Source organism: Passer montanus, unplaced genomic scaffold, assembly GCF_014805655.1.
Source record: "Passer montanus isolate IOZ18808 unplaced genomic scaffold, ASM1480565v1 scaffold275, whole genome shotgun sequence".
In the NCBI taxonomy this organism is placed as follows: domain Eukaryota; kingdom Metazoa; phylum Chordata; class Aves; order Passeriformes; family Passeridae; genus Passer; species Passer montanus.
In genome coordinates, this window is record NW_024367428.1 from 15,052 (window position 1) to 26,685 (window position 11,634).

General features: G+C 55.8%; 1 protein-coding gene across 1 annotated transcript in view; it reads left to right on the plus strand.

Annotated features, from left to right (window-relative positions):
• The window catches only part of ABCF1 (ATP binding cassette subfamily F member 1), a gene marked incomplete at its 5' end in the record, with an annotated part of 20,568 nt that extends 14,912 nt beyond the window's left edge, over positions 1-5,656 (plus strand). Inside the window, 7 exons of the mRNA XM_039713063.1 lie at positions 652-726; positions 1,500-1,570; positions 2,139-2,171; positions 2,712-2,880; positions 3,575-3,639; positions 4,153-4,225; positions 5,312-5,656. Coding sequence (XP_039568997.1) covers positions 652-726; positions 1,500-1,570; positions 2,139-2,171; positions 2,712-2,880; positions 3,575-3,639; positions 4,153-4,225; positions 5,312-5,478 — 653 coding nt within the window. The remainder of the gene's footprint in view (positions 1-651; positions 727-1,499; positions 1,571-2,138; positions 2,172-2,711; positions 2,881-3,574; positions 3,640-4,152; positions 4,226-5,311) is intronic.
• Between the last annotated feature and the right edge of the window lie 5,978 nt (positions 5,657-11,634).

An 11,634-nucleotide genomic window follows, 5' to 3' on the forward strand; every position in this document is an offset into this window, starting at 1 on the left:
GTTTGGGGGGGCATTTTGGGAGATTTGGGGGGTTTAGGGGTGATTTGGGGGATTTTGGGGTGATATTGGGGGTTTGAGGTGATTTTTGGGGGTTTCAGGGGTTTTTGGGGAGGTTTTGGGGGGTTTCAGGGGTTTTGCCCCGGGAATATTCCGTGCGCTTCACCTTCCCCAACCCGCCCCCCCTGAGCCCCCCCATCCTCGGCCTGCACGGTCAGAGCCAGAACTCGGGATTCTGGGGAGATTTCGGGGGGTTTGAGTGGATTTTGGGGTCATTTGGGGGGATTTTGGGGATTTGAGGTGATTTTTGGGGGTTTCAGGGGGTTTTGGGGGGAGTTTGGGGGAGGGGGTTTGGGGGATTTAAGGGAGATTCCCCTAAAAAATGACCGAATTTCTCCCTAAAAAATCCCGAATTTTGCCCCAAAGAATCCCCAATTTCTCCCCCAAAATCCCAAATTTTTCCCAAAATCTGAGACTTCCCCCAACATCCTGAATTTCCCTCCAAAATTCTGAATTTTCACACAAAAAATCCCAATTTTCCTCCCCAACATCCCAAATTTCCCTCCAAAATCCCAAATTTCCCACAGAAAGTCCTGAATTTCCCCCAAAAAATCCCGAATTTCCCCAAAAATGCCGAATTTCCCCCGTTCCCAGGGGTGGATTTTGGCTACGAGGGTCAGGAGCTGCTGTTCCGCAACCTGGACTTCGGCATCGACATGGAATCCCGAGGTGGGACCCCAAAAACGGCCCCAAATCCCCCAAAAACGGCCCCAAATCCCCCAAAACCCCAGAAACAACCCCAAAACCCCCAGAAACGGCCCCAAAATCCCTAAAAACGGCCCCAAAATTGGCCCCCAAACCCCCAAAATGGCCCCAAAACCCCCAAAAATGGCCCCGAAATCCCCAAAATTGGCCCCAAACCCTCCAAAACCAGCCCCAAAATCCCTAAAAATAGCCCCGAAATTGTCCCCAAAATCAGCCCTGAAATCCCCAAAATCAGCCCCAAAATTCTCAAAAACGGCCCCGAAATCCCCCAAAACAGCCCCAAAACCTCCAAAAATGGCCCCGAAACCCCTGAAATTGGCCCCAAAAGCCCCAATAACAGCCCCAAAAATGGCCCAAAAATCCCCATAAATCTGCCCCAAAACCCCCAGAAATGGCCCCAAAATCCCTAAATACGGCCCCCAAATCCCCCAAAACGGCCCCAAAATGGTCCCAAAACCCCCAAAACCAGCCCTAAATCCCCCAAGATGCCCCCAAAATCCCCCAAAACGGCCCCGAATCCCCCCAAAATTGACCCAAAATGGCCCCGAAACCTCCAAAATTTGCCCCAAATCCCCCAAAACTGCCCCAAAATCCCCAGAAACGGCCCCAAAAATCCCCCTGGGGGGTGGGGGGACCCTGCCCTGACCGGGTCCCCCCCAAATTCCCCGATTTTCCCCCAAATTCCCCGATTTTCCCCAATTTTCCCAAATTCCCCCAATTTTCCCCCAAATTCCCAGTGTGCATCGTGGGCCCCAACGGCGTGGGGAAGAGCACCCTGCTGCAGCTGCTCACCGGGGCCCTGACGCCGGTACGGGCTGGGAACGGGGGAAAAAACCCCAAAACTGGGAAAAAATACAAAGATGGGGAAAAACCAGAAAAACGGGGAAAAAATATAAAAATGTGGGGGGAAAAAAACCCAAAAAATGGGGGGAAAATATAAAAATGGGGAAAAATAGAAAAAAAATGGGGAAAGCCCCCCTCCAAAATGGGGAAAAAATAGAAAAACGGGGAAAAAATACAAAAATGGGGGGAGGGAACCAAAAAGGGGGAAAAAATGCAAAAATGGGGGGAAAAATACAAAAATGGGGAGGAAAAAACCAAAAATGGGGAAAAGAATCCCCTAAAAGATAGGGGAAAAACTCTTAAAAATGGGGGGGGGAAACAACTGAAATCAAGGAAAAAAACCCAAAATGGGCAAAATTGGAGGCAAAAATCCCCAAAAATGGGAAGGAAAATTCCCCAGAACTGGGGAAAAAGAGTCCCAAAAATTGAGGGGGAAAGTCCCAAAAATTGGGGGGAAATCCCCCAAAATTGGGAAAAAAACCCCAAACTGGGGAACCCCAAAATTTGATTTTTTAACCCTTTCCCCTCCGCAGCTCCGGGGGCAGATGAGGAGAAACCATCGGCTGGTAAAGGGGCGGGGCCACAGGGGGCGGGGCTTATAGCGGGGATGGGCGGGGCCTAAATGGGTGTGGCGTTGCTTCCTAATGGGAGTGGGCGGGGCTTAAAAGGGTGTGGGTTTTATTCAGGAAGGGGCGGGGCCTAAATGGGTGTGGCATTGTTACATAATGGGGATGGGAGGGGCTTAAATGGGTGTGGTTGAGGGTGTGGCTGACTATTCAAACATGGAAAGGGTGTGGTCACAAAGGGGGTGTGGCCTAATGTGGATGGGCGTGGCCTCACTGGGAGCAGCTCCTGCTGAAGAGAAATTTGGGGTGGGGTGGGCGTGGCCGCTCTGGGGTGGGTGTGGCCACTCTGGGGTGGGTGGGGCCGCTCTGTGGTGGGTGTGGCCTGTCGGTGGGCGTGTCCCTGACCGGCCCCGCCCCTTCCCCCCCGCAGAAGGTGGGGTTCTTTAACCAGCAGTGGGGGTGGGTGTGGCCACTCTGGGGTGGGTGTGGCCGCTCTGTGGTGGGCGTGTCCCTGACCGGCCCCGCCCCTCCCCCCCGCAGAAGGTGGGGTTCTTTAACCAGCAGGCGGCCGAGCAGCTGCGGCTGGAGGAGACGGCGGCCGAGTTCCTGCAGCGCAGCTTCAACCTGGCGCACCAGGACGCGCGGCGCTGCCTCGGCCGCTTCGGCCTTGAGGGCCACGCCCACACCCTGCAGATCGCCAAGCTCTCGGGTGGGCGGGGCTAGCGCCTTGGGGGCGGGGCTGGTGACTTGGGGGTGTGGGGAGGGATTTGGAGGGCGTGGCTAGTGTCTGAGGGGGTGTGGCTAGTGTCTGGGAGGGCATGGCTAGCATCCAGGAGGTTGTGGCCAGTGTCTGAGAGGCGTGGCTAGTGCATGGGAGGGCGGGGCTGGTCTCTGGGAAGGCGTGACTACCATCCAGGAGGGTGTGGCTAATATCTGGAGGGTGTGGCTAGCATCTGGGAGGTGTGGGGTGGGATTTGGAGGGCGTGGCTAGCACCTGGAGGGTGTGGCTAGTGATTGGGGGCGTGGCTAGCACCAGGAAGGGCGTGGCTTGTGTCTGGGAGGCGTGGCTAGGACCTGGGAGGGCGTGGCTAGTGTCTGAAGGGCGTGGCTAGCAGTTGGGAGGGCGTGGTTCACATCTGGGAGGCTGTGGTTGCGACATAGAAGGCGTGGCTTACATCAGGATGGGCGTGGCTTGTGCGTGGAGAGGTGTGGCTAGTGCTTGGGGGCGTGGCTGCCACCTGGAAGGGCGTGGTCACCACCAGAGAAGGCGTGGCTAGCAAACAAATGGGCGTGGCTACTGCCTGGGGAGGCGTGGCTGGTTCATGGGGGCGTGGTCGGTACCGGGGGGCGTGGCCAGCCCCGGGGGGCGTGGCCGGCCCGTCTGACCCCGCCCCTTCCCGCAGGCGGGCAGAAGGCGCGGGTCGTGTTCGCGGAGCTCTCCTGCCGCGAGCCCGACGTGCTCATCCTGGTGAGGGGCGGGGCCTGCGGGGGGCGGGGCCTGGGCTGGGCGTGGCCAAGCATGAGCTCACTCAAGTGACCCCTTGACCCCTCCCGTGCTCCTGTTTTTGTGCCAATCACAGCCCTGGGTGTGGTCAGGAGGGCGTGGCCATGCCATTGGGGGCGTGGCCATGCTGGGATGGGCGTGGCCAGGTGTGACCTCACTTGAGTGACCCCTTGACCCCTCCCAAGTTCCTGTTCTCACTCCAATCACAGCCCTGGGTGGGGTCAGGGGGGCGTGGTCACTCTGTGAGGGGCGTGGCCACTCTGTGAGGGGCGTGACCAGCTGTGACATCACCTGAGTGACCTTTTGACCCCTCCCAAGTTCCTGTTCCCATCCTGCTCAGAGCCCTGGGTGGAGTTTGGGTGGGGTCAGGAGGGCGTGGCCTCACTGGGAGGGGCGTGGCCGTTCTGTGAGGGGCGTGGCCACGCTGGGAGGGGCGTGGCCAGGTGTGAGCTCACCTGAGCACCCCTCGGCCCCCAGGACGAGCCCACCAACAACCTGGACATCGAATCCATCGACGCCTTGGCCGACGCCATCAACGAGTACAAAGGAGGTGGGGCCTGGGCGGGGCCGGGGGGCGGGGCCACGGGGATGACGTCATCAATCAAAAATGGGGAGCGGGACATCAAAAATGGGAAAAGAGACCTCAAAAATGGGAAAAGGGACCTTGAAAATGGGGAGAGGGGCCCTGAAAGTGAAGGGGAAAATCTGAATCACTGGGAGATGAAAATCCCCCAAAGATTGGGAAGGGAGATGCCCAAAAATGCCCCAAAAATTTATCAAAAATACCCCAAAAATAAATCCAAAGTCCCACAAAAATGTCCCCAAAGCACCCCAAAACTGCCCCAGATCTGCTCCAATAACAGACCCCGGAGCGATGACGTCACAGTGACGTCACTGTGCCATCCCAGCGGTGATCGTGGTGAGCCACGACGCGCGGCTGATCACCGAGACCAACTGCCCCAAAACACCCAAAACCACCCAAAACTGCCCCAAAACTGCCCCAGAACCTCCCCAACAATGCACCCCGAAGTGATGACGTCACAGTGACGTCATTCTGACGTCACAGCGGTGATCGTGGTGAGCCACGACGCGCGGCTGATCACCGAGACCAACTGCCAGCTGTGGGTGGTGGAGGAGCAGGGCCTGAGCTCAAAAATGGGAAAAGAGACCTCAAAAATGGGAAAAGGGACCCCAAAAATGGGAAAAGGGACCTTGAAAATGGGGAGAGGGGCCCTGAAAGTGAAGGGGAAAATCTGAATCACTGGGAGAGGAAAATCCCCCAAAGATTGGGAAGGGAGATGCCCAAAAATGCCCCAAAAGTTTACCAAAAATGCCCCAAAAATTTATCAAAAATACCCCAAAAATAAATCCAAAGTCCCACAAAAATGTCCCCAAAGCACCCCAAAACTGCCCCAGATCTGCTCCAATAACAGACCCCGGAGCGATGACGTCACAGTGACGTCACTGTGCCATCCCAGCGGTGATCGTGGTGAGCCACGACGCGCGGCTGATCACCGACACCAACTGCCCCAAAACACCCAAAAACACCCAAAACTGCCCCAAAACCGCCCCAAAACCTCCCCAACAATGCACCCCGAAGTGATGACGTCACAGTGACGTCATTGTGCCATCCCAGCGGTGATCGTGGTGAGCCACGACGCGCGGCTGATCACCGAGACCAACTGCCAGCTGTGGGTGGTGGAGGAGCAGGGCCTGAGCCAGATCGACGGCGACTTCGACGATTACAAACGCGAGGTGCTGGAGGCGCTGGGCGAGGTCGTGGTGCACCGGCCCCGGGAGTGACCCCCGGCGCGACCGCGGTGACCAGAGTGACCCCCGGAGTGACCACAGTGACCACACGAGTGACCGCAGTGACCAGAGTGACCAGAGTGACCAGAGTGACCAGCAGAGTGACCAGCAGAGAGGCCGCAGCTCCCCGCAGTGACCAGCAGGGGGCAAAGGGAGAAATAAAAGGTGGTGGAAAAATGGTGGAGTGGGCGTGGTCTGTGTGGGAGTGGTAATCAGTCAGTGGGTGTGGTCAGTGTGGGTGTGGTCATCAAGGTCAGTGTGTGTGGTCAGCACCAGAGTGACCGCAGTGACCATTGGAGTGGCTGCAGTGACCAGCACAGGACACAGGGAGCAATAAACAGGGGCGGAGCAATGGCAGAGTGGGCGTGGTCTGTGTGGGCGTGGTCTGTGTGGGCGTGGTCATCACGGTCAGTGAGGTGTGGTCAGTGTGGGCGTGGTCACCACCTGAGTGACCGCAGTGACCCCTGGAGTGACCAGAGTGACCAGCAGAGAGGCTGCAGCTCCCCGCAGTGACCAGCAGGGGCCAAAGGGGGAAATAAACGGGGGTGGAGCAATGGCGGAGTGGGCGTGGTCAGTGTGGGCGTGGTCAGTGTGGGTGTGGTCATCAAGGTCAGTGTGTGTGGTCAGCACCAGAGTGACCGCAGTGACCATTGGAGTGGCTACCAGCAGAGTGACCAGCAGAGAGGCCGCAGCTCCCCGCAGTGACCAGCAGGGGGCAAAGGGAGAAATAAAAGGTGGTGGAAAAATGGTGGAGTGGGCGTGGTCTGTGTGGGAGTGGTAATCAGTCAGTGGGTGTGGTCAGTGTGGGCGTGGTCAGCACCAGAGTGACCGCAGTGACCCCTGGAGTGGCCGCAGTTCCCCGCAGTGACCAGCAGGGGGCAAAGAGGAATAAACAGGGGCGGAGCAATGGCGGAGTGGGCGTGGTCAGTGTGGGCGTGGTCACCACCTGAGTGACCGCAGTGACCAGCAGAGTGACCGCAGTTCCCTGCAGTGACCAGCAGGGGGCAAAGAGGAATAAACAGGGGCGGAGCAATGGCGGAGTGGGCGTGGTCAGTGTGGGCGTGGTCAGTGTGGGTGTGGTCATCAAGGTCAGTGTGTGTGGTCAGCACCAGAGTGACCGCAGTGTCCATTGGAGTGGCTGCAGTGACCAGAGGAATAAACAGGGGCGGAGCAATGGCGGAGTGGGCGTGGTCTGTGTGGGTGTGGCCAATGGTCATTGTAGGCGTGGCCAGTGGTCACTGGGGTCAGTGGATGAGGTCACAGTGGTCAGCACCAGAGTGACCAGCAGGGGCAATGGGGTGGGCGTGGCCAGTGTGGGCGTGGCCAGTGTGGCCATTTGGGCGTGGTCAGTGTGGGCGTGGCCAGTGTGGCCAATGGTCATTGTAGGCGTGGCCAGTGGTCACTGGGGGCAGTGGATGAGGTCACAGTGGTCAGCACCAGAGTGACCAGCAGGGGCAATGGGGTGGGCGTGGTCAGTGTGGGCGTGGCCGGTGTGGTCATTGTGGCCATTTGGGCGTGGTCAGTGTGGGCGTGGCCAGTGTGGTGACATCCCTGCCCCCTCCCCATGGTCTCCAGTGACCCCTGAGTGACCCCGGCCCCTCCCCCCAGTGCAGACTCTCTCATTTCCGGGGTTTCTCCCCAAACTTTATTAATAATGTACAAAATATACAAAAGGGGGGAGGGGGGGGTCTACAAAATGGGGCAGAGTTGGACCCGGAGGGGGAGGGGTGGTGGTGATGAATAAATAATTATTAATGGGTCGTTAATAACTGCTAATTGCTCCTCCCCCCGGGGTGACGTCACCGTTTGGGGGGGGTCCGGCCCCCCCGCAAAGGGGGAGGGGCACCCCCGGGGGGGGAGGGGAGGCTCCAAGGGGGGATTTGGGTCCTGGAAATTGAAGGGTTCGACCCAAAAGTCAAAATTTTTGAGCCCTGAGGGTGTCGAAATCCCCAAAAAATGAAAAAAATTGCCCCAAAAATGAAAATGTAAGTCCCAAAAATGAGAATTTTTGTACCAAAAGTGAGAATTTCAGCCCCAAAAAAGAAAATTTCTGCCCCAAACAAGAGAATTTCTGACCCTGTGGAAAATATTTTACCCCAAAACTGAATTTTTTTGCCCTAAAATAGAGATTTTTTAAAGCCCTTTATAGGTTAAACCCCAAAAATTGAGATTTTCTACCCCAAAAGTGACAATTTTTACCTCTGAGGGGGAAATTTGCACCCCACAAATCAGAATTTGTGCTCCTGGGAGGGATTGCCACCCCAAAAATGACAATTTCTGCCCCAAAATGAAATATTTTACTCCTTAGGGAGGGATTTTAACCCAGAAATTGGAGTTTCTACACCGAAAATGACAATTTCGGCCCCAAAAAAGAAGATTTCCATCCCATAAACGAAATTTTTTTACTCCTGGGAGAGAATTTCTGCCCCTGAGGAAGGAATTACACCCCCAAAATTCCAATTGCCACCCCTTAAATTCAAATTTCTGCCCCAAAAGTGACAATTTCCCCCCAAAAATTTGAATTTCTGCCCCCTAAATGACAATTTCTGTCCCTTGGGAAGGATTTGCACCCCTAAATTCCAATTTCCACCCCATAAATTTGATTGCCCCCCCAAAATTCACATTTCGTCTCCAAAAATTCACATTTCTGCCCCTTAAAGAAGCGTTTTCCCCTAAACTCCAATTTTTTCACAACAAAAATTCAAATTTCCACCCATTTAAGGAGTGGTTTCCCCTAAACTCCAACTTCTACCCCAAATTTCCAACTCCTACCCCAAAATTCCAATTTCCACCCCTTAAAGGAGCATTTTCCCCCTTAAATTTCCAAATTTTACCCCAAATTTCCAATTTTTACCCTGAATTTCACCCCAGATTTCCAATTCCTACCCCAAATTTCCAACTTTCACCCCAAATTTCCAACTCCTACCCCAAAATTCCAATTTCCACCCCTTAAAGGAGCATTCCCCCCTAAATTTCCCATTTTTACCCTAAATTTCACCCCAAACCTCCAATTTCTACCCTAACTTTCCAATTTTCACCCCAAATTTCCAATTCCTACCCCGAATTTCCAACGTTCACCCCAAATTTCCAACTCTCACCCCAAATTTCCACCTCCTACCCCAAACTCCACTCCCCAGACCCCACCACCACCACTCCCCAACAATCATCTCCTTTTCCCCATTTTTCTCCCTTTTTCCCCCCACTTTCCCCCTCCGAGGCCTCACAGAAGCCATAACCGGGGGTGTTTTGGGGTGGATTTGGGGTTTTTGGGTGTTTCTGGGGGTTCAGGGCAGGGGGGGCCCGTTGACGCCGGGGTGGTAGAAGGCACAGTTGTTCTCGTACCTGCAGCTGCCCTTGAGCATGAAGTGGCGGCACACGGCGCGGCTCGACATGTCTGAGGGAGACAAAAGGGGGGGGGCGCGTCAGGCGCCGGCCCCCGGCCCCAAAACGGCCCCAAAACGGCCCAAAACGGCCTCAAAAACGGCCCCAGCACCGGCCCGGAGCGAGCCCGGCGCCGGGGGGATCAGCAGCAGGGAGGGGAGGAAAGGGTTAAAAAGGTTTGGGGAGAACTTTGGGGTTCAAGGGGAAGGGAGGGATGAACCCCCCCGGACTCAAAACGGCCCCAAAATGGCTCAAAACGGCCCCAAAATCGTCCAAAATGGCCCCAAAATCGCTCAAAATGGCTCCGGGACGGCCTCAAAATGGCGGCTGGGTGAGGATGGTGGGGATGGGATTTTGGAGGGTTTTGAGAGGTTTGAGGAGGATTTTGGTGGTTAAAGGGGAAGGGGATGAACCCCTGACCCCGAAATGTCCCTAAACGACCCCAAAATGACTCCAAAACAACCCCAAACCAGCCCCCAAATGGCTCCAAACTGACCTCAAAAACGGCCCCAGCACCGGCCCGGAGCGAGGGGATCAGCAGCAGTGGGGGGAGGAAAGGGTTAAAAAGGTTTGGGGAGAACTTTGGGGTTCAAGGGGAAGGGAGGGATGAACCCCCCCGGACTCAAAACGGCCCCAAAATGGCTCAAAACGGCCCCAAAATCGTCCAAAATGGCCCCAAAATGGCTCCGGGACGGCCTCAAAATGGCGGCTGGGTGAGGACAGTGGGGATACAATTTTGGAGGGTTTTGGGAAGATTTTTCGGATGTTTGAGGAGGATTTTTGGGATTAAAGGGGAAGGGGGTGAACCCCTGACCCCGAAATGGCCCAAAATGTTCTCAAAGGGCCCCAAAATGGCCCCAAAATGGCTCCAGGACAGCCTCAAAATGGGCCCAAAATGGCGGCAGGTCTGTGAGGGAAAGGAGGGCTGGGACACAAATTTTGGGGGGTTTAAAGAGGATTTTTGAGGGTTTAAAGAGGATTTTGGGGCTCAAAGGGGATTTTGGGGTTTAAAGGGCAGGGGAGTAAACCCCTTACCCCAAATTAAGCCCAAAATCGCCCCAAAATCGCCCGAAATGGCTCCAAAACGGCTCCAGAGCAGCCCCAGAGCAGGCCAGGGAAGGCCTCAAAATGGCAGCTCCATGAGGAGAATGGGGAACAGGATTTTGGGGGGTTCCAGGGGGATTTTGGGGCGTTTGGGGAGATTTTGGGGGGGTTTGAGGAGGATCTCGGAGAGTAAAGGTGAAGGGGACGAACCCCTGACCCCAAAATTGCCCAAAAATGGACCAAAAATGGCACCAGGGCAGCGCCAACATGGCGGCTGTGGGAGGAGGAAGGGCGGGAAGGGGTTAAAAAGGGGCGTCAAAAGAGAATTTTGGGGAGTTTAAAGAGAAATTTGGGGTGTTTAAGGAGGATTTTGGGGGCATAAAGGGGATGAACCCCTGACACAAAAAATAATGAAAAATGACCCCAAAATGGAGGAGAAAAAGGATGGGGAGAACATTTGGGGGGTTTAAGAGGGATTGTGAGGTTTTAAGGAGGATTTTGGGGTTTTTAAAGAGGAATTTGGGGTTTTTAAGGAAGACTTTGGGGGTTTAATGGGGAGGGGGCTGAACCCCCAGCCCCAAAACGCTCCTGGAGCGAGCCCGGATCAGCCATGGGAGAACAAAAGGATGGGACAGAAAAAATGGGGTTAAAAATGGGGTAAAAAATTGGGATTTCGGGGCCAGGGGGGCAGGCGGGTCCCTGTCCCAAAACTGGGAGGATTTTGGGGGGACCCCGATCCCGGAACTACAACTCCCAGCACCCTTTGCGCCACAAAACTGAATGAACTACAGCTCCCAGCATGCCTTGCCAACAAAATGGCAGCTGAACTACAGCTCCCAGCATGCCTTGCTGTTGAATTAAAGCCCGGCCTAGGCCCCACCAGGCCTGGGGGCTCCTCAGGGTCGGGCTTAGGCCTTCACAAGCCAAACTACAACTCCCAGCAGCCTTTGCTGCTCACCAAAGGAGGAACTACATCTCCCAGCATGCCTTGCTGGTTAAATTGAAGAGGAACTACAAATCCCAGCAGCGCTTGCTGTCCAGGCCAAGCCAGGTTTAGGCCCCCTCAGGCTTCAGGGCTTTTCCTAGGACGGGCTTTCGGCACCCTGGGAGCTGAACTACAACTCCCATCATGCCTCGCTGGCCACACTTGTGGAACTACAACTCCCATCATGCCTTGCTGTGGCGTTAGCGCCAGGTTTGGGCCCCCCCAGGCGTCAGAGGCCTCCTCAGACCTGTTTTTTTGGCCCTTCTGTTAAAGCCTGCAGCAGAACTACAACTCCCAGCATGCCTCGGTGCCACCGCAGGCTGAACTACAGCTCCCAGAATCCCCTGCAGCCCCTCCCAGAGCAGATTTTAAGCCCCACCAGGCCTCAGAGGCCTTCATCAGGAGCTGCTCCAAACTCCCACCATCCCTTGCTGCCCTCCCAGGACCCAAACTACAACTCCCAGCATTCCCCGTGGCCACAAGTCCAAAACTACAACTCCCAGCAGTCTTTGCGGCCGGTATGCCACACCCCCTTCCTCCCCAGCATGCCTCGCGGCCGCCTTGCAAGTTCCAAACTACAACTCCCAGCATGCCCTGCTCACAACCGATCACCAAACTACAACTCCCGGCATGCCCCGCGGCCCCTCCCGCCACAGCCGCCCTGAGGGGCCCGGCCCCGATTTGGGCCGGGGGTCCCTCCCCATTTTGGGGCGGGGGTCCCTCCCCATTTTGGGTCGGGG